The sequence below is a fragment of the Hippoglossus stenolepis genome, chromosome 14, assembly GCF_022539355.2.
Source record: "Hippoglossus stenolepis isolate QCI-W04-F060 chromosome 14, HSTE1.2, whole genome shotgun sequence".
In the NCBI taxonomy this organism is placed as follows: Eukaryota; Metazoa; Chordata; class Actinopteri; order Pleuronectiformes; family Pleuronectidae; genus Hippoglossus; species Hippoglossus stenolepis.
The window spans coordinates 6,148,391-6,171,637 of record NC_061496.1 but is presented as its reverse complement, the minus strand read 5'-3'; the positions used below and the strand labels follow the sequence as shown (position 1 = coordinate 6,171,637).

Sequence of the window (23,247 nt, the reverse complement as noted above, 5' to 3'; positions counted from 1 at the left end):
TGCCTGTTATAACGTGGAGCTTTTCCTTCCAATGCAAACACAGGTTTTTGCTCTGGTGGTTTCGGGGGTTGTTTTGGTTAGAAGTGTGAAACTCCACCGCAGCGTTTTACTGCACTATATATCGCAAAAATATGAGGCAATGAAGTTGTTGTGTTTGCTGTAACGCACACACAAGAAGACCCATGAAACCCATGTTTTATTTCTGCATTAGTCGTCAAGGTGCAAATCATAACCACCTTTTTATTCAATGTCACGTGATGTTGGGTTTGTAATTTTAGTTGCACAGCTGCACGGAGAATAAACGAATGCTTGAATATGAATGAAACTGTGTGTGTGTGTGGGGGGGGGTGTTTTTATGCATCGGGGAAAGTGCTGATACACTCGAGGGTTTGCTTTCACCGTTCCTGCGAGCGCACACTCGAACACACGCGGCGTTCCAAAGGGAACGTGATGAATGTGTCTCCGGAGAGATTCACACGTTGGACACAAACCCAGCAAGCTGTCACATTGCCGGCTTCCAGCTGTTACTTGGCAGATAAGAAAATTAAATAAAAATGTTTGCGTTACAGGGGAGAAAAAAATTAATTCTTTACAAAACAAAACAAAAACCTTCAGACTTCAAAGCCAATCCCAGAACCAAACTGTGCCGTTAAGATTTTCCGCTGGAGCCACTGAGTGATATCAGCTGATGTGCGACATAAAAGCCTCAGAGCTTCAGTGGCAAACTGCGGAAATACTACAGACGAGCGTGCAGGAGTGCGTGGGAATCAGACTGTGTTTTAATTCTTCTGCCGGTTTCTGCAAAAAGGTTAAAAATGCAAAACGCAGTTTGTCTGAGATGAATGAGACGTAAAATGTAATGAGCTTGATTCTAAAAATTCTACACACAAGCCGCCCACTGTCAAAGTGCAGCTGCAGCACGTTTTCAGCACTTGAAGAACACCTTGACTTTTACTTTGTGGAGAGATGAATCATCATCATTGTGTTGCTCGCTGTGCTGATTCTACAGATAAGCTGCACAGCCGTGTTTCCTATTGCTAACTTTGCTTAATGAATTAGTCTGGGAATAATCACGGCCGGGAGGTTGAGGTGAAAGGTCAAGTGCATAAAGCTACGGACTCATCCTGCATCACAAAATCATGCTTTTGGTTTATGATTAAAATAATGAGGTCCGAATTAGATGGATATGAATATTCTGGCCACAGTTGCATCACAGAAGGTTCCTGGTTTGAATCCTGGCTTCACATTGGGCCTTTCTGTTTGGAGTTTGAACGTTCTCCCCCGTCTGCATGGCTTTTCTCCAGGTACCAGGTTTTCTACAGGTACAGACCTGAAGATTGAGATTAGGTTAACTGAAGACTTTAAATTGTCTGAATGTGTGAATGTTTTTTTTGCATCTGTAAACATAGCAAATGACAATAATGAGAGGAAATGGTGAAAAATCTGCTGTGTATGAAAATGAGTGTTTACTGCTTGATCGGGGTTACGAGGCCGTTCGTGGCAGAACACATACCTGGACAAAGGAGGCCTCTCCAGCTGAGTGTGTGTGTGTGTGTGTGTGTGTGTGTGTGTGTGTGTGTGTGTGTGTGTGTGAGAAGTGAAGATTGCCGTGGCAGCTGTAACCTGATCTCTGTGTTTAGCTGGCGACGAGTGACGGACAGCAGGACTTCTGATCCCAGAAAAAGAAATGACAGAGGACGAGTAAAGACAAGTAACTGCACCTAGAATGACACTATCATTACTTTATGTGTCGAATACATACTTTATATTTTATACATTTTAAAATAGTGAAAACAGGGTATTAATCGGTCCATCTACCGTGACAAGGCACTGGAACGAGTCAGTCAAAGGGTATATATATATATTAATGGGGTATAGCAGTGCTTGAAAGGATGCACGTTGCTAAAGACCAATGCAAAGTAGTGTAGTAGTTTAGAAGTACATCTTGTACTGTTTTATTACAAGTACCCCAAAAACTTCTAAATTTTAACTTTAAAATAAGATGATCTACAAGTCCTACAACAGCAGAATTTGTAGTTTTACAGCAGCTACAGGGACAGTACAAATAAGAAGGATCATTAATAAAGTAATATATAGATGTAATATAAACATATGGAAAAATAACAGACTAATATATACAATTTAAAAAGGATTGAAAGGTATTGAACTTGGACCGACAATGGAAATATTGCTGTGATTAAATAAGATTAATTAGTATTTTGTCAGAGTGATAACTTTATAACCGTCTTAGTTATATAACACAGAGATAAGAACATGACAGTAAAGTCCTGAGTAAATATTTGCTTTCGCTAATTCATTTCTTGTTTATTTGCTTGTTAATTAATCAACTACTCATCTGGGAAACAAATCAAATCCGTGTGACGCACAAATCTCCGTCAGGCTGTGGACTTTTTATCATCTCCCTCTGTATTCAAAGCAGCACAATATGTGTCTCTGAGTGTGTGTAGTGAAGTTGTGCGTCGCTGGCAGCTGCTGTCGTGGGAACTAATGTGATCAGTTAAAGATGAAGTCTATTACAGGACATGATGTGGCTGAAACGAGGCCCGGACGCACACAACCAGCCTTCGTTGTTGTTCTGTCTCACTTCGCCAGCACTTTATATTCCAGCGCACATTACCATAGTAGATGCACATACATTAACACCTGCACTCACACGGAGAAACACACACGCACACGGGCACATTTTAACAAGGGAGCTGTGGAGGATGGACTGTCGAGACACTGCCAGGTGAAAAGTGTGATGATGGGTTGTTGGCAGCGGCCGCTGGCTGACGACCAGCACTCCATGTAAAGCCGTGTAAGCCCTCCAGGTGTGTGTATACACTAAGTGCACGTGTGTGAGTGTGTGTGAGAGTGTGTGTGTGTGTGTTGTGCTAAGCTATATGTTGTACATGGTCTCCATTTTGGAGCTGGAAAGGGCCAGTCAGCAGTTTAACCGCCGCGGGGGAGCACAGGGGAACACTGAGCCATCAGAAACCTTGACATTCGACATAACATTACAGAATCCAGCTATGCAGTAACTCTATAGGTGCAGGGACCTGGATGTACATGAAGGTTTTGCTCTCTCTGCAGTTGAGGCAGCATTTTGAAAGCCAGGAGTCAATTGGACAGGGCTCTGCATCGGTCTGCAGGAGCGTGTGAAGATGATTGAAGTGGAGTGAATGGCCGACCTGTGAGCTGAGCTAAAGACGAGCGGAGCCCATCAATCAATCGCTCTCCAAACTCTCATGGCTCTGGAAGAGCAGTTCAGCAAACAAGCTGAGAAAGAAAACGGGTTTGTGACCTACTTCATTTAGTTTTGTGTTTACCTTGAACTCAAAGGAGAAGAGCTTCGACAAAAACACTTTCATTCACTTGACGTCATGCGTCGCCAAACTGCATCGTGGCTCTGTTGCTTCATTTTGTTTGGTAGAAGTTTAGAAAAGCTCAACGTTTCAAGCACCAGCCAATCAATTCACATCATCAAGCATCAAGAGGAGCCTGGAGAGAAGAGGCCGGAGAACTTGGCCTGTGCTGATCTGGTTGGGGAGTTTATTTCCTGTTTCCTCTTTGGTGTTTTAACAATGGAGCCATCACCAAGTGTCCGGCACCGTCAAGCGTTAAAGGAACACTATGTCACTTTTTACTGAGTAGCAGCGCCCTCTGCAGCTACACGTGATAATTAATTCTGTTGGACGCTGTCCGAGTGATCAAATGGTTTTCATGTAGAAAGTCTATCAATGTATTGCTCTGACTACATAGTTTCACTCACTGATCTGAAACACAACTGAACAGTGGATATTACCCATGATTTTTCACATCTTAAAAGTTTACAGTCTGAATATTGGAGATAAACATAAATTACTTCTACATTTTTTTCTACAGTTCTACAGTTCGGCATTATAATGTTGAACTTTGCAATTTACCCACTCACCGAAGTTACATCGAGCAAGAACAGTCATTTGCAGTGAGGAGTGGGAATAAAAGCAGCATCATTGTCCCTGTTCAAAGTCAGTGTAGCATCCAACTACATTTGGAAGCTATTTTCTGATAAAGAAAAGTTTCAAAGTGTTGCTTTCTGCATTATCTCAAATCAAAGTCCACATCTCCCCACATGTGTCACCATTACTGACACAGCAGTGTCTTGACAACACAAGAACATTTGACAAATACATCCATTTAAGGCTTCTTTTCAAAGTCTCAGGCTGAGCACTGAAAAACAATTGGCATCTTCTTTTTTGAATGTCCTAAGTCTCTTGGTGATGGACACGCTCGATTTCGATAAGCTGCTACACCGCTGACCTGCATTGTGAAGGGCTGCAAACACTGTAGTTTTAATGAGCTCTCTGTCTGGGAGTCCATTTGGCTTTAATAAGCTCATCAATCTCTATCTGCTGTCCCCCAGGTGCAGACAAATCAAAATGTGGCGTGAGTGAATGTGGCTCCCATCCTTCACTTTGCACAGCCAGACACTCGTATTGATAAATAGTCTAATTGAAGCCCAGAGAAGAAACTGTTTACTTCTATTTCTGTTTTTCGCTCTCTCTCTCGTTCAGCCTCAAGGTTTTAGAGACACGTAAAAGTCGGACTGGTTGAATATGGAGGCGCTGATGGAGATGGAGGGAGACGCTCGGAGAAGATGAGCAGTAGAAAATGGAAGGAATTACATCAGACGCACAGTCCTGGCTTCAGTCGGCTGATGTAATGGCTGCAAACTGGAGGTGATGACACCGTAGCTTGGTGTCTTTCAGTGGACGTCTGACCGGCCACCTTCTCTGTGAGCAGCAGACGCCCATTAGTCAAAGTGGGTCTGACAGCACCTGTCATTCATGTATCTCAACATCAGCCATTAGAAATGCCTCCGACACACACGCCCTTCCAAAAATTTGAAAGTAAAACCCATTTTCCGAACGCTGAAGAGCCAGTCAGTCGAGCGTGTGAGAAGCTTTTCCATTTTCACTTGAATAACTCATTTACTTTTCTGGGTCATCTCGCAATAAACTCTCAGTAAACTTTTACCATTTTCTGTAAATTCTCAAATAATGGTTCTCAAACATTTACCTCTTTGGCAAAAAGACCAATATTATTACGAATTTATCTTCTTCCCTGGTTTATACCAATGCAAAGGTTGCTTGATGGCAAAAATACTCTTTTAATTGATTAATCCAAGTCATTGCTTTGTGCCCTTTTCCTTTTCTTAATCGACTGCAAAGGAAACCTATGGGACCCCATCTGGTTTTAAATAGCTGCTTTCAGATATTCCGGATATTTTCCAGAATTTTTCCAGAGAGACTGTGTATGAGAACAGACTTATTCCCACGGGTCCCCTGGTAAAATGTCCAGCAAATTAGTTGCAAGAGAGTGAGCTGCTCGATGACGTAAGACACAAAACTTTGTAACCCTAACAATGTCCAGTTCCATTTTCCGGAACCGAAAACTTTTATTGGGCTTCCAAGAAAACACATGTGTGACATCCTGCTATTCCACTCATCAACAGTTGGTGGCGACACCAAAAAACGTAGCGAAACAGTCCATTGCTAGCCAGTTGAGGAAAAGTTGCTTTACAAATGTTTAATGAAGCAGACATGCATCCGACAAGTACGATGAATGTAAATATGAACTAGGCAAGTGTAAATTTCATATGCAGCAATTATTTAATTACCAGCATTTATTTACATAAGATTTTAAAAAATGTATTCAGGTCAAAAAGAAAACCATCAGACAGATCGTTACACTCGACAATGACATACTGGTTTCTAAATGTGATTGAATTAAATACAAATGAGAATCAAGCCTCTCCCGGTTCCTAGCGAACACTGAACCGCAGCAGCAACCTGACACCTCTTGTGTGGCTCGGGGTAAAGTGGCAGCCACTGACAGATTTGAAGTTTAGCTGGACTGTCAACAGCACAAAGACGGAGAAGGCTGGAGCGGCAAATCGGTTCTGATTTCTCAACCTCCCAAAAATGAGACTCCTCTAAGTGTGGGTGTAAAACAATCATTCTAGGAGAGGATATGTTTTCAGATATAAGACAACCAAGCACTTTGTAAAGCAGAAACTTGGTGAAAAGGCCCTGAGAGGTTGTGGTAGAGGAGGTTTTCTTTCTGGAGATGATGAGGAATCTTCCTAACTTGTAACGAGAACGGCATTCACCAACATTCCCCTTACAGTCAATCAAGCTGCACTCAAAGATATCAGATTAAATATGTTATTTTCTTCATCAAAATCCTGGGAAATCAGTTAAAATGTCAAATTAAAAAAGCCCTATCTTGCAAATTTAAAGAAAGTATTACATTTTATCAATTTGTCCAGATCTGTGAGTCCTTTCTTGTCCCATTCTTCCACCAAGTTTCGTAGAAATCTTTTTCATAGTTTTTGCTGAATCCTGCTCACAAACAAACAAACTGCCAGTAAAGCAGCGGAAGTAACTAATGAACATTTATTTTGAGACATTTATCACCGACATCCTACATTTCTGACACATTTGAAACTTCCTCTAACTAACCACAGTCACTGGATAATGTTACACTGACTCCTGTGTGAGTCTTAATCCTTTGTGTGACCTCAGCCATCATCGTAGCTCATTACATCTGTGCTGATACACACTCGAGGGTGTGATGGCTGGTTTAAACCTTCACAACCTATTTTAAGTTTCCCTAATTGATGGCTTGACATATTTATTATCCCTGCATGTCACGGCTGGTTTGGAAACTTTCACTAAGTGCGTGTTGGGTGTGATTAAGTGTCTCCTCTTCTCTCTCAGCGTCTCAAATCGCTGCCAGATGAAAATCTCTTATCACCAAGGAGTCTTGTTTTTTTCCAGGCTTTGTACAAAGTCGATTGTTTTTCTGATTGATGACGGGATAAATCACGTGGCGGATTACGAACTGGATCTAAATGTGTCCAACGGCCAACAAGCCTTGACACCGACTGAACACGGGCGAATTTCAGCGGTAATGGAGAAAATAAAGTGTTATTTCTGGAATTACAAGATCTCCACGCTGCGGTGATGGTATCTGTTGGGGTCCTGTTCCGCCGTCTTGAGCTCCTTTCACTCAGGGGCTGAATGAATGGGCTACCAAGCCGTGACAAAGCCAGATCTTTTTCCCAAACAAAGTGGCCACTTTGGGCTGGAATTTGACATGAGCTATAACCCCATCGCTCCGTCCCAACATTCTCCCTATTCAGGAGATCTGAGCCGTGGCCACTGGGGTTCGTGTTATTGGCCCCGTAGCCACAGAGGGTTAATGATGCAAACCAGTGAGGCAGTAAACATCCCACAGGAGGAGGGAGCTGATCTGAAGATGGGTTTGAGTCTAAAACAGAGTAATTAAGCTGTTGACTGTTAAACTATTTAAAAAAGAAGCTGATTGGCCTCAACACAACTCTTGTCATGGGGCATGGAGCAAGGTGGCCCCTGCTCCCCACCTGTAGGACATCTACCTGGAACATGAAGACCTGATCCACAGTCTGAAACTAAAATCTAAAAGATTACAAAGAATTTGGACAATTGCACAATTTTTATCTTTATACAGCTCTATCTATTTTTTTCCTGATTCTGTTTCTATTCTTACTTTACTTTCTTATTACGTTTTCCATTTGCGCTGCTAATTCCTTGCGCTACTGTCTAATGTCTAATTTCCACTATGGAGGATCTTATCTTATCTTATCTTAAGTTATCTTATCTTGTAAAGATGAACAACATGACTGACCAAAGCAAATACTGCACCAATACTACTGCCAACTAGTGGCCGGCTGCAGTACAGGTCATTAATCCCACCTCCCCTATGTTAATGGTTGGGACATGTAGCTTTAAACTAAAAATTAAAAGTGAAAGTATGTAAAAAAAAAAATTCTCAAAGCTTTCTGTCCTTTTAGGTAGTTCTCACCTCCCTGGTGTATGTTCAATTGTTCATTTTTTGTTAAGTTTCATTTTAATTAGTTATTGGATGTTATAAAAACAAGACGAGGTGTCGTGATTGACAGTTGAGACCATGGTGATCGTATCTGTGATAATTTATCTTTATTTCTACATCCTGTGAGGAAATGAAGACGTACACATTGTCCTTCTTCAGACACAGTCTATGTCGCCGACCAGAGAAATATACAACACGTGGTCAAATCGTAACACTGTGTTTCAGCGAAGTTGAGAAAATGCTTTTAATTCCCAACTATATCTTGGTACTTAAAAATCTAAAGTCTGCAGCTTGTCAGCCCATTTATAGTGTGGACTCAATATTTGGCAACGCATTTAGGACCTTTAATGGGGATTTTACTGCCAAGTGTCAGGCCCACCAGCAGCTCTTTATTATCAAGACCACGGCTTTTGTCCTTATTGTCAGTCCACTTCCCTGTTTGCCCTCCTGTGGTAATGCTGTGAATACCTAAAGTCTCCTTCAGTGACACTACATTGAAGTAAGGCTGGGCTGTCATTATGGAGATGATTGAATAGGTAAATGCAAAGTCAGGGATTCATGGCTCATCTCACTTATTTGATTTCAGGCTACATTTACTGATGTTCCCCAAGTTCTCCTCTCACAGGAAGTCATGGAAAGAGGAGGGGAGGGGAACCATTGAAGTGGGGATGTGGTAAATTCTCTGTTTTCACAATCATAATGACAAGTGGCACATTAAAAAGAAATTTGCGCAGTGCTTAAAGTGTCCTAATTGCTTTAATTGTTCAATATTTTATTTATTTCTCTAATCACCATAATCTAATCTTCTCATCACTGCTGTGTAATAATAATAACATTAGCAGATCTGGACCAAAGGGCCTGTTCAAGGTGTTCTTTTATCTCTTTTATCTCTTTTATCACTCGGATCAGTGTCGAGCATGACACTCAAACGACAGACAGAGATTTCTCCATTAATCGAGGGATAATGTGAAATTCTAACATAAGGACCGCTCCATGTCGTGAGCTGTCAGGCGTCAGTGCTCAGACAAACACTGAGATCATTATAAGAGCCGGAAATTGTTTTTTCACTTTCCTAGAGCAACTATTTTCTACTGATATATGAACTCATTTGGATAGAATTCACCCGAACAAATTAAAATGTGAGAATATGCCTGCGAGCTCATGTGAACTTACTGAAATGATGTGATATTAAACCACACGACTTATCTTTCACTCCTCTGTTCCTAACATTGTCAAGTTACAACAGAGTGGTATCCATCCCTCCATCCGTTATCCTGAAATAATCGTTCAGCGGGCTGGAGCCAAACAAAGTGATATGAATATTTATACAAAATTATCCTTCTTGAAATCACCGTTTGAGTTTTAAGAAGCAGACGGACAGACTTGTACCCGACGACAGGTAAATGGTCCAAAATGCAGACTGACAAAGTAAATATAGCGAAAGGCAGTTCCCGTTCACCGGGGGCCTGCTGTCACAGAAAGAGAAATAAATCAAAAAAGGGGCCGAGGCAGGAAAGCAGGTAATCACACAGGCAGCAGGATGTGGCAACGCGTGGAGGAGGAGCAGGCAGAAGAATGATGACAGGCAGAAACAGGTAGACGTAATAAATATGGTTGAAGTGCTACAGCTGCTTGGTAATAGAGACAATTTGGCCCATCGGTGCTGAGCAGTGACATCTCTCTTTATGCTGCCAGGTTGATAAGTGTATTAGGAACCACTGCTACTACAGTTTTACGTTACTGCAACTGTAACCTGTGATTCTTGTGTCAAGTAGGTCGAGTAGACATGTAACAATATCAAGTGTGTCTGCAGACAAACACTCAAAGTTAAGAGAATCAACTTTCCAGTAACTGATAACTAAGTTGTATGCTGGTTCCACATGTGCTTGTTGACTAACTTATATTCTGTGATTCTGACCGATGATGCGGTCTCGACAGCTGCCGAAACAGTCGACACGAACTGCTCCAATATGAAACTTTTAAATGACTTTTCGAACTTTTCAACTCTCGGAATGTCTTGAAATACGTTTCACCTGTGCCCCTGCCTCCGATGTGTGTTTAGCCTCAGTGCTCCCCGTTCTCCTTGTCAGTTCGTGTGTTCCTCTCCTCGGTCTCAACCTCGTGTTTCTCTTCCCTGGTGTTTCTCTGAATGTTTTTTTGGGAGTTTGGGTTTTCTGTTCTCGTCTGTCTGCCAACCAACTGGAGCAAAAGCCTTTCATGCAATATACACTTTTCACTAAAAATCTGAGCTTATAGCACCATTCATCTTATACATCCCAGCACACACACAAATATGCACGTGCACACCCAGGGGTGCCCTGTCGTAGCACCACTTACCCAGTTTACGTTGAGGTAATCACTTGCTCACGCTAGCAGGCAACACAGAGAGAAACCCATCATCCTGACACACTCACTCCAGGCCACCGCCGCTAATGAAGACAAGCTACTGCACTCGCGAGGCAAATATGAGGAGAAATGTGATTATGAGCCCCTTAAATGCAGCAAAGGACAAGTGTTGTGGGACACACCTGAGTCTTCAACTCACCCTGTTGCCTGGTTACGGCGGTAGCTTATACTTGTACCTCAACTCTGAGCATGCCATGTTTTAGTGTTTTTTTCCTTTTTAAAGACGGTATATTAAATATTATAGTCCTCTGACGGTGTATTTGGCAGTGATCAAGCTAGCCGATTAGGTTTAGGCTCATTTATGATCAACATTCGATATGTAAACAGATGGACACTTTTGTCCACGTCCTCTGAAAGTTTACAGATACGGACAAAACAGGCAAACTGTTGGAAATCGTGGGGGAGTTGTCGCCAATACTTGACCCTGAGTTGGATAGAGTGAGAGGAGCTTTCTGAACTTTCGGAACTTGTTGAAGAAAGAGTTGGTGAGTTGGTGAGTAACTACAGGCCTCTATATGATGTTACTTATGCCATGTTGGTCGTTGACGGACACTCTCGACTCTGCGCTGCCCTCTTGTGGATGTATTCCTCAAACGTATCTGTTTTCGTACATAACTGCAGCCTTAGCAACAACTAATAATTGACTGTAAACGGGCAAGAGGCTGTTTGTCGTAAACTGCCCTAAAAACCCAACAGAGACGCAATATTCAGAATTACGAATTCTCCTAATATTAATCCCACATGTCTAAATTGGAGAACGCTACAATCAATGTCAAAGTGGAATATGCTGTTTACATGACCCATGTCAAATTATATAATATTAGGGTTTGACTGGAAACGTACTGTCTGTGTTTCGAGTAACTGACAAAGCCATCTGCAGTGTGGTCTATCCTAATCTATTCTGCAGCAATCTCTGCGGCGCTCTGTCCGACCCGAGAAAGTCTCCTCCGCTGAGACAAAACAGGAGATTACAGACAAGAGCAGCGGTGACACTGAGCTGCCATCTGATGGAGAGACGGCTTTCCCACGACCACGGCGTCTCCAGTGAGACCCAGACACCTTCAACACTATCAAAACAAAATGGAAAGCACAAACGTGTGTGTGTGTGTGTGTGTGTGTGTGTGTGCCAGAGCATGTGGTCTGATATCACCTGTTGTCTCCTGTGCAAAGTGAACAGACGGACAAGTCACACAGCGAGTGTGTGTGTGTGTGTGTGTGTGTGTGTGTGTGTGTGTGTGTGTGTCCAGTTATTACTCATGTTGTGGGGACCTTCATCTGTTTACGCAGTCACATCATGGGGACCTGTCTTCCTAATGGGGACAAAAAGCAACATCACATAAATCATTACTTATTAATTTTTGGATAAGTTAATGTTAAGTTTAGGGTAAAGGTTAAAGTTAAGGTTAACAAATAGTAAGTGGTTAAGGTTAAAGTAAGTTTTCAGGAAGTCAATATAAGTCAGTAATGACCTCTGAAGTCATGCACACACTGTGTGAGTGTGTGTGTCTGTGTGTGTGTGTGTGTGTCTGTGTGTGTGTGTTTAAAGGTGCCCTACTCCTCCAAACATGAGTTGTTTAAAAAAGAGGGGAATAAAAATCCATAATCAGATAAGTAAACACCCACAGTCCCACTTGTGGACACACAGACACACACACACACACACACACACACACACACACACACACACACACACACACACACACACACACACACACAGAAAAGAAAGAATCAGATAAAAAGCTGAGATAAATGATTATCTCAGTACGTGAGGAGACAAAGGGCTGAGATGGGGGGGGGGATCCTATCTGCTGGGAGATGAGTGTTCTGGTTGACTGGCAGCCACAGACAGAGCAGACACGAGGGTCCAGAGCCAAACCACAAAACACGCTTTCTCACGGTCTTTGCTGGAGATGCCTGCTCGGTTTCACAAAGTCTTCAACCCTTTTTAGTTGAGTTACTTCAGCTTTGAATTTGCGCCTTATATCGTAAATTAAATTATAACTTTGATAGTTTTTTATATGAGAGGAGACAAACTGGTGTAATACGTTGGTTTGTGTGTCTGACTTTCTCTAAGCTTGAAATAATGTTTCATGCAGTTGCACAATGAAGCACTTTGGTTCAGGTTATATAGGAAAAGATCACGTTTTTTTGTTAAATGCTGATAAAAGTATAACATTGGGAAACTTTCCCTGAAATTTACAAAGTGCTTTCAATAACTAAACATTGTAAATCTTGAATTATGCGGTAATAGTCACTAAGTACAAATATGACATGGAGAATATAAGAAATATGTCGTCAGAAGAGCATTTTTACAACTTAGATTTAAAAAATCATTACATTAAATCATAACATATCATATTAAGTATTTACATTTGCAAACTACAAGAGCACTCAGATTTTTCACACCCCTGCTGAGGCCCAACATGGTTTCCTCTAATGAAACCACATTCAAATTCACTAGATCTGGATTTTTATTTGCATCAGGATGGAGGATGGATTTCTGTGAGTACTTGGTGCAGCTTGACTGAATTTAAAGGGACTGTTGGGCCTCATGGGGATATGAGCTTTAGTTCATTTTTATATTAGTCTTGAGTTGTATTGGAAGGAAATAGTATATAATGGCATTTGTTTTTTAAGTTCGTCTTGATGTGACATGGAAAATAAAAGCATTTACCACAGGGCAACTCCTGGAGAAGAGATAATCAACCCTGTAGACGTGCCGTGAATATATTGCAAACATACATTGTGCTTATCTTAATTTTGAAGGTTGCCATGCTCCCCCATCATTTGCTTATCACTGGTCGTACTGGTGCATTTTCAATGAGAGCGGCTCTTTGAAAATTCCAGCCCCGGACCGCATTTAGTGCCACAGAAAAAATCAATTTACATTTTTATTAAGTGCCGCTTGATTGAAGTATGGCAACGCTTCCTTTGAATCGCAGTCACAGACTCTCCAAAGCAAAGGGTCAGCAGCGACCAGCACAAAAACACACGGAGGTGAAAAAATACCTCGGCAAACATTTCCTCCTCTTAGAAGAACACTGGTTGGCTTTCATTAGACATCATACATGTGTTAGAGTGGATTAGATGGAGTGTGACGGTGGGGGAGTGTGCACCTCTCATTTGTTTAACGTTGGTGCGGCGGTGGAGAAAACGGCTGAATAATACATGACAAGATGTTTTAATTAGCCGGCGACGAGGGGCAGTGTGTAATTAAAACCGAGTTCTGGTAAGAAAAGGTCAGAGGCTCGGAGGAAGGAGGTGATCTGCAGGGAGGAGGAAACATTTAACGTTTCAAATCGCGCTACGTTCACACTCGACTGGATATTTTAAGAAGTGGAGTCCGCAGCACTGCACAAGGTTTCGCTAATGGTCCATTGTTCAAATGCGAAGAATGAATTTCACAAGAAATAACATCTCAGGGACAAGTCTGACCTATGAAAGATACAAAAACTTTTTGATGATGATGAATATAAATAAGAAAACACATAATATAAGATATAATTTTATATAAATATCAACCTCAAGGCCGCCAAAACCATGAAAAGTTATATATCTTCTGTTTATGAAGGAGGTTGATGAAGCATAACGAGCTAAATGGGATTTCATTTAATCACATCCAGGGCAACACTTTCCTCACACTTTATTTAAGTGACCTTATTTTGGTTAATTATTTTGGGGCGCTGCTAGAAAAGCTTTCAAAACATTATTACTCTCTTACATTTTCACCAAGTCTCTTTTTAACTCTCACTCTGAAAAGGTCTCAGCTCTTCGTCCGGCTTCCTAAAAAAAAGCCCTTTTGATTGGTTCCTAACCCGGGAATGTTCCGCCCCATTACCAGAGGCTTCCCAATCAGCTGTAAAAAAAACAATTCTACTTAACCAACTTGAGTCCAACGAGCCACATTAGTCTACAGGTTATTAGTGACGAAGAAAAACATCCAGAATTGCAGACGTCTCTTCAGAAACAGCCTTTTCTTTGCAGTAGGATTCTCTTCTCCACTGATTTCTGCCTTTGGTACCTAAGTCTGTCTTTTACAAGCACAAAAGTAAATGGGAAACTCAAATAAGGAAACTTTAATGATTCTCCTCAGCCTTGTTAAACCTGAACAAAATGCTTTCTTTCAACCCGGGGGATGTTGGCGATTGAGGCTCGTGGTTAACGAACAAATGGTTTAAAACACCTCCTCATTAACTATACATGTTAAAGTGGGAAACAGCTGAATCCGTGTCAGGTTGTATTAAATCACATACTAGCTGCGGTACCTTCCCTGGTACGCAGAGTTTTGGAAAAACTCTCAAACCGGCCTTTGACTACTCCCGGCCCGAGGAGCTGAGAAGCTGCTGTGACGGTAACTCGCTCCGACACTGTGACAGCAGCTCGGGAACAAAGCTTGACACCACGAGGCCTCCCGTTCTCCCATAATACATATTGCTCACTCGCCCTCGCACACATACACAAACACCACGGTGGGGGGGGAAACTTGCAAACCCCACACTGAAATCACTGAAATCTCTCCCCCAGCACCTCCACTGCCTGAGTTATTACCCGTTTCCTTCATATCATTCACGCAGGGCCAATAAAGCTTCGAATCAACTTATGAGACGCGAACCAAGAGCTGAACATCTCAACCTTTCATTATCAAGCCGTCTGTTACCGGGAGGAGAAGCACCAAACACTAAAAGTTGACACCACTGACAAAGACGGGGAGAAGGGGAAATTGAAAAGCAGAATGAATTACTTCCGAGGGGAAACAGATGGGGAAGGATACAGAAGAGGAAGAAGAGGAAGGAGGAAAGCAGATGAAGGGGAAATGCGATATCCTCATGTGAGGGGACAAGTGGGGAGACGTCAGCAGGCAGCGTGGGATTGTCGCCGCGGCTGGTGAAGTTTATCGGTGCGCCCACAGGGAGCAGACGTGGTGTTTATAAGATGTGAAAGGAGGAGGCCACTGTTATTCATGTGTGATCCGTGACACCAGAGACCAGGGGAGGTCAAGTGTGCTGCGAGATAATGTGACGGAACACACACACACAATCACACACACACACACACTGTCACAAGTTCACTGGGTAGTTATTACTTTCTGAAAAGTTTGTTTCTTCTTAGTGTGAAATGTTAACAACCGTTAAACTTCACACACGCATGCACTCAGGCCTGTGCACACGCAGATTCAAGAGTGCCAGTGTGTGTGTGTGTGTGTGTGTGTGTGTGTGTGTGTGTGTGTGTGAGACAGTCCTGGGGAGCTAACTGAGAACAATCTCTCAACTGTCGCCCTGAGAGAACATATGGAAGCAAAAAGAAAACTCACACTGTTCTCGGCCTGGCTTCATTCTCATGCAGCGTGGACCGAGTCAGTCGTTCCCTCTTTGCTCCTCCAATCACGTTCTGATGGGTTTGTTTGCTCCAGGCGAGAGTTTTTCAACACGCACCCTGAGCAGAGCGGTGCTTTGAAGGAAGGACGGCGAGGACCGGGATGAACAAACGGCTTCTGGGAATCACAGCAGAGATAAGACCAAGATTTGTTAATGAAAGAAATCTAATTATAGCCCAAAGTGGAGAAGATTGGAGTGCAAATGCTGTGGAATTTCTTTTAGATGCAAACCAAGTGATTTGCTGGTGTCTGGATGAAGAAAGATGGAATATTTCATGAGCTGTTTGATTGTGATGATTTATAGTTTTCAAGGTTTCACTCTGAATCTGTAAGCCTTCAAATATAAAAAGGAAAATAATACATAACCTGAAGGTTTCCGTTTTTTTTTCCTGCATAAAACATATATTTGGTAAGAGAATTCATCAATATTTCAGTTTTTGAATAGAAAGATAAATGTCATACTTGTGGAGTTTACTATTCCTGCAGCGGTGAGAAATAAACTATACATATATATTAAAATATCTCCGAGTGGCAATAACAAAGACTTCACGGAGTTGGACTGAAAAATATGACAAATACAAAATATATATTGTAAACGGTTATATAAAAATTAACTGCAACCATTGGAAACCACTCAAAAGTGCCAAAGCGATGCTGATGTTTCATTCACCAAAAAAAAAACGTATTTATTAATTAAGTAAATAAAAGACATGTAATTAAACAATATAAATATCAATTAAATGAAGCTTTTAATCTGTTTAGGAGCAGAAGTCTCCATTTAATCGCTAAACCAGAAAGTAATTCACCAATTAAAATAATTATAATTAAATGGAAATGGAGAAAAAAACTGCAGCACGTATTTAAGACTAAACAGAGAGTTTATAATAATTATTATTAGTCAATTATAATTAGAATAACGGCCTTTTTTGGTCTATGTTGTTATATATTAGAGTACGCAGGTGTTTTTACTTTATGAGGTGTAACTGTAGATAAATATACACGTTTATACTCTTGTTCTCACCCACCATGAGCAAATCTGAGCGTGTAGCGCCACCGTGCGGTCGGTCTGCGCCCCTGCAGCTGCAGGAAGTGTTGACCGTTGCCTTGGTAACGTGCAGAGAAAACAAACATCAGAAAGAGTCTTGATGTGTAAACATGTCGGGAAACGAGAAGCTGACTCCGGTTCAACTGAACGCGATTTATTTAGAGAGAATAGGAAAAGAGCAGCGACACCAGAGGCTTCACACCGAGTTCAGCATCAACCCTCACAAGAGACGTGAGACATCTGCTTCTTCTTCTCTGTTTGTTTGACTCTTCACAGGAGGAATGATTCATTTCTTCTCAGTGGAGGAGACATGGATCCTTTCACTTTCTATAAAAGCCTCATTTTCTCTCACTAAAACTATCTCTGTGCGTTTGACTGTTAAACTTCATCAACGTTACATTGAGTCAAATAGACAAGCACTGATATTTATAAACATAGTAAAATTTAAAGTACTACGTTTAAGTTAAATTTACTCTAATTTAAAGAACTATATTTATACGTTTAGCCAAATTTAAAGGATTATATTTATACGGTATATTTTCGAATTAAGACAGATTTAAGGACTATATTTATACATAAAAGCTAATTTAAAGGCCTTAATTGAAGTTACATTTAGTCAAATTTAAAAGAGTAAATATAAGATGAATATAGTAAAGTTTAAACACAATATTCAGGTTAAATTAAAAGCACCATTTACTTCAAACTCTTCCACAGATACTGTTTACTAGAGTGTCCCTTGATGCACCACGTGATACAGTTGAAACTCCTGAGTTATACACAGAGTTAAGTTGAAGGTTGAATTGAAAAGCAGTTTGAATATCAGCTGATTCCTCTGGTGCCTTGTTGTATAATGTGTTTTGGTTTTGTGTTTGTGTCTCAATGTTGTCACAGTTCATGTCCTGACAGACAAACCCATGTCCAAGAAACCAACGGAGCTGATTGAGGAGAATTGTAAGTTCACAGAGATTCTCCTCCTTTCTGGATAAATACATTTGTAAGAAACCATCGGATCCAAAACAGGTCGATAACCTTTGAGTCAGTGAACGTTTGACGTCTTCTCTTTTCCAGCTGCCTTCATCGAGGCCTTCCACAAGGCTCGTCTGGAACCCACCAAGAAGTATTCGATGCCCCTGACTGAGAGTCAGGAGATAGGATGGGTGTCAGACCCACTGGTGAGGAAAAGAGACTGTGACTGAGATAACAACTGAACTTCATAGAAAACCAGAGGGTCCCAACTCAAATCCATCGTTTTCTCTCTGGTTAGCAGTCAAGTTTTGGGTGTAGTGGAAACCATCATACCCTGAAAACTTACTTTATGGAGCAAACTCTAAAACAGTGATGTTTCTAAGTTAGTAATGGCTTGAAGATGTTATATTCAGAGCGTAAATTGAAAACCTTTTTAGTTTCAGTGTCCCATAGGTTTTCATTTTCACCCCAGAAATAATGTCGACATTAAAATCTAAACTTTACTCCACAGTATCATGGGTTTTGTGTAAAGTTGGATAAAATCTATGTGCAGTTTTTAGAAGGTTTTAGGTCACAAAATTGATACAACTGAGACTTTAAACTATAATATGTCTGTCGTAAATCATTCTTACAATGTTTTGTGATGAATGCAGGAGATATAGATATAATACAATACAGAATGGACTCTATTTTAAAAACGAAAAGTAAATAGTACATTTTTACAGTTTTGAAAGTAGCCACGATTTTTTAATCAACACTCAAACCCAAAGGAACAGCAGAGCCATTACAGCCTCTACAGTCACATGTATTATTAATTTAAATCCAGCTCCTTCTCCAGATCAAATGCTCAATCTGACCATTTTTCTCATCCACAGATTCCATCCAACTGCCAAGACGAGAGATTTAACTTCCACCGAGCGAGCACCGACGTCACCAAACACACAGAAAGTGCCCTGAGGAAATCCAATTAAACCATCAGGCTGCAGATCTCCACGAAGTGAACACACGTGTTCATATGTATTAGTGTATAACACAAAACACGAAGGTGTCAGCAGCAGAACTTTACATTTCCATCTCTGCAAACTAAGGAAAAACACCAGCACAGGACTACACAAAGCTAACGCAGCCACCACATGCTAATCATGTTAATGAATGGGAAAGGGCAACGCTGACGGCTGCTCAATATCAGAAAATGTCACGTCACACGAGGGAGAATCGATGAGTCAAGTTGTTGGAAATAAACAAAATCCTCCAAACTCTGAACAGCAAACAGACAAAGTGAAGTAACGACTGGTGAAAACACTTTGGAGCAACAGAGTGAAGCCGTTTTCAGACACAACTCAGAAAAATGTCCAGAAAACATGTTCTGAAGCTGTTCTGGAGTTTGTCTTTCAGATTTCAAGAACGTAGCAGGAGACTTGTGGTGAACACGTCTGACTCAAGAAAGAGGAAAAGGTCGAGAGCGTTTAGACAAGAGGTGACGTCTGGGAGGAGTCTGCAGGAGGCGGGACGTGACAAACTCTCCTGAGGAAATCACATTTTTGTTCACAATGGCGACTGCTCTAAACTTCAAAAGCTCCTGAATGTTGTTTTTATTAACCCTGGTGGAAATCTCTCTGTATTTGTGATCCTGCGATATTTGTATTACGTTTTACAGTTTTTCATCTGTCATGTGTTAAAATACACAAACAACACGCCCGCTCGCTTGCTGTGATTTTGTCGGACATTCTCTGGTTGTTTACTTGGGAACCGGAAGGTAAAGTTCCAGAGCAACTGATTTTCCTTCTCACATTTAGGCCTCTCTGGAAAACTTCCTGTCTGGAAGCAGCATGACGAGCACATAGAGACAACAAGGGCCACCAATGATAAAAACGTGTTTATGACAATTTCAAAGTTCTTCACAAGCATCATGGAAACTGAACATGGGAAAATAACTTTGTTTTGGGAAAACGCGACTCAGTCCATCTTTTCAGTAGCCTCCTCTCACGTCTCCCTGCGGCTTGAAAAGGGTTTATAGGATCCTCTGTATTAATCCAGACTCATTTTTACAGAACACATATTGTACAACAAATGCAGGAGGTTTTCCTTTCAAGAGAAATCCTGCCTGGAAGCAAGTCTTAGTCCAGCCTGTTAACGGGTCTTCGCCTTCTTGCGTGCGGCCTTACCCGGACGTTTCTGAAAAACAAAGTGTAACAATAGTTAGTTTTACTTCCGGTGACAACATTCCTTCATGTAGTAAATCTGCCAGGACTGTTTAACGTGACTCACATTTCCGACTTTGCCTTTCTTCCCCCCCTTGGCGCCCTTGCTGCCCTTTGCGTTAGCCACCTTGGCGCGGAAACTGGAGACGTCGTTGTAGCTCTCTTTGGTGTTCCACTTCTTTCCACTCTTCTTTCCCCCGAAGCCAAACTTTTGGTCCTTGAACTTCCTCTTGGAGTTGGGGCTGTGAAAAGAAACATTTTATTATTATTTTAGCCGTTTGTGAAACCTCAGGAATTAAAAAAAATTAAGCTTGATATTTACGATTGTAATGTGCACAGCCTGAAATTGGAAACCTTACCCCTTCTTGTTCGCTGCTTTCTTTGCGCCCTGAGCGGCGTCTTTACCGGGCTTCTGGTCTCCTTCCAGGAAATCCAGCTTGTCAGTCATTCCTGGGAGAGAACACGATCAGAAATATTAAACCTCAAACTGTAAAACATTCTCACAACTATAGATTTTAGGGGGGGAACAGTAAGTCGAGATCGTTTCAATAACCATTAAGATTTTTACAGTAACCGTTTGAACTTTCTGTGCAAACTGAAAGTCATAAATCGTTTTTAAAAGAGGAATTCAATCACCCACCTTTCTGGTATCTCTTTACCGCGGACATCATGGCCTTCTTCTCTTTCTGCCTCTTCTGGATCACTTCAACTTGGACCTGGCACATTCAAGATTTATGTTGTGTAAATACAGGCGGTGAGCTTTCAAATATAGGAAACTATTTTCTAGATAATAAAGACCGGACTAAAGATTTATGAAAGAGAGAAATGTTGACTTTAAAAAACAGGGACCAACCTTTTTGCCAAACTTCCTTTGCTCTCGCAGTTTCTTGGCCTTCTCTGACTTCTCGATTATCAACGTCTTCGAAATGAGCTTTTTCCTGATCTGGAAAGAGAAAACAGACATGTCAGTGGAAATATTTGGATTCAAGGTAGAAGTATTACAGTACATTTCAAGTATAGCTCATTAGTAGACTGCTCCCAGTTGAAGATACACAAATCAAGAAACAGAAATTTGTAGGTTTTACTGCGAGGCCATTTGGATGATTCTCTTATGAGTTATAAAAGGAATTGTGAGTTTTGAACTTGTTCCATTGTTGTATTATAAAAACACAAGACCTTCGCCATAAAGAAACTGCTGCTCACCTTCTGCATGTGCTGATCCGACTTGGCCATCTCTGCAAAGTAATCCTCCGGCCTCTTGGTGTAAATTTTGTGCTGTTTTAAAAGGGGCAACGCCTCCATGACTGTGGCTTGAGCTTGACGGTAGCTGGAAATTAAAAACACACACACAACATGAAGACTTTGCTACAGCGGTGGAAACTGATCCTGTGATGCTAGATGCTACAAACATCCTCACAAAGAACGTAAATAAATAACACAACTTTTGATATTGGTGTAGTCAGTGTGTTAGAATGAATGGACATTGTTAACTAACTCCACATCGAGGTCCGATCACTTACAAGAACATCTCCCTCTGGAAATCGTCGTCTGCGTTGACCTGCCCGTTGGCCGCAGTAGAAACTTTCCCTTCCAGCTTGGAGATGATGTCTTCAGCCGGCGGGTTGGTCAGATCCAGCCTCTCCACCCAGGGAAGCTCTTTACGGAAGTCGGCGAGGCAGCGTTTCAAACCCTCCTGCATCGCAACACAGGTACAGGAATGTTAATTAATACCAGTGATGAGAAAACTGTTCTGTTCATTATTTACATCATATAAAGGATTTGAACATGTCAGGTCTCACTCACCGCATTGTTGGTCATCTTCTTGGGTTTATCCACCAGGACGTTCATCCCGGGTTTCAACAACCCTTTAGCGAAGGCTTCTTGGAGCTAAAGGAAACAAAACAACGTTAGTTCACATATTTGTGTCATTTCTCGACTTATTAAGACAACACACACTGATCAGAGTCTGAGCTTCAGCTAGTTGGTCTCATTTCAACCAACACAGAGCGTTTGGGCCACATCGCTCTAATTTCTCCTTTCATTGGCTGCCAGTTACATTTAGGATTTATTTTATGATTCTTTTAACAGCTTTTAAAGTTCAGCACAGTCTGGCCCCAGTTACACAGAGGTCCTAACTTCATTTGCTCCAAGTCATAATCTAAGATACCAACACTGGTTAGTACTTCCTTCCCTGAGGAGATGAGACTTTCCAGCACTTTACCTGTTAATAAAATCATTTCCTACACATGTACTTTAACAGGAAAGGAAATGTCAGATTTTTACTGATGATTGTTTTTGATATTTTCTTTTATGCAACCTGTACTCTTTAGTTTTGTCTTGTTTTATTCCCATCTACATTGTGATGTAGTTTGTCACCTTATTTATTCAAGGCAATGCAAGTGTTTTTCTTTTTTCCACAACAAGGCATCATGGTAAATTATAAAAGCAACATAGGACAATAGAAATTTCATTAATAATAGCATTTCACAAAAGAGTACATAGAGAATAAACGAACGAGGGAAAGTAACAGTGAAGTGTAAGAAATGAGTCATAATCTGATATAATTAAAAGTCAGTGACCAACAGGAGAATCTGCAGCATTGATTTAAACGACTTTAGAGTTACAGTTTAACTTATTAATCAACATTAGTGTATTTGTGCCTGTGTTAACCAGCTGGGTGCTGCAGTCCTATGTTCAGATTATCAGTAGTTTGTTATTTAACAACACTAACACAACATCATCTTATTTCATGATCACTAACAGCAGAGTGAATCTCGTGTGTCTCTTCTCTTCCGTGTGTTTATCAGAGACACACTCACTGTGCAGCACGTGTGGAAAACAAACATGTCTCTGAACCGACCTGATGGTCTGTTAATTCGATGTTTTCCTCCTCGTCCTCGTCCTCCTCCTCCTCCTCCTCCTCCTCCTCCTCGGACTGACTGAGCACCTCCTCATCCTCCTCGGCGGACTCCATGCTGCTGCGATCGATGATCATCACAGGAGAATATAAAATGGAGAATATAAAGATCTGGAAGAAACGTCTGCTTCTCTCCTGCTCACATGTCCGGAGAGGTTCACGTGGGGAGGAAGTGACGCGGTGCAGCGTCCCACAGACACGGGCCCGCCGGGGGAAACAGTCCCAGAGATCAAACGTTCCTACATGTAAAATAATATATACGAGGAAATGTTTAGGCGTAAATGATCAAATACGTATATTCACAATTGTTATGTAATACGTTGAAAAGCGTGACAAAATATACTACTATATTATTAAATATATATTGTTATCCTCTCTTTCCTCGTGGAAATAAATACGTTTTATTCTTGTACATTTTAAG

The 23,247-nt window shown here is 41.3% G+C and overlaps 2 protein-coding genes across 2 annotated transcripts; one reads left to right on the top strand and one right to left on the bottom strand.

Annotated features, from left to right (window-relative positions):
* Positions 1 to 16,830: 16,830 nt before the first annotated feature.
* fam183a (family with sequence similarity 183 member A) lies at positions 16,831 to 19,405 on the top strand. The gene is made up of 4 exons (XM_035177443.2): positions 16,831 to 16,973; positions 17,634 to 17,693; positions 17,811 to 17,914; positions 18,584 to 19,405. Exons 1-4 carry the CDS (start codon positions 16,853 to 16,855, stop codon positions 18,677 to 18,679), a joined length of 381 nt encoding a protein of 126 aa, XP_035033334.1. The 5' UTR covers positions 16,831 to 16,852; the 3' UTR covers positions 18,680 to 19,405.
* Positions 19,406 to 19,569: 164 nt separating this feature from the next.
* On the bottom strand, positions 19,570 to 23,017 carry ebna1bp2 (EBNA1 binding protein 2). The gene is made up of 9 exons (XM_035177441.2): positions 22,770 to 23,017; positions 21,713 to 21,796; positions 21,430 to 21,602; positions 21,113 to 21,236; positions 20,763 to 20,852; positions 20,550 to 20,625; positions 20,269 to 20,359; positions 19,977 to 20,151; positions 19,570 to 19,883 (listed from the first exon to the last, which is right to left on the bottom strand). The coding sequence occupies exons 1-9, from the start codon at positions 22,902 to 22,904 to the stop codon at positions 19,839 to 19,841; spliced, it is 993 nt and encodes a 330-aa protein (XP_035033332.1). The 5' UTR covers positions 22,905 to 23,017; the 3' UTR covers positions 19,570 to 19,838.
* Positions 23,018 to 23,247: the final 230 nt, after the last annotated feature.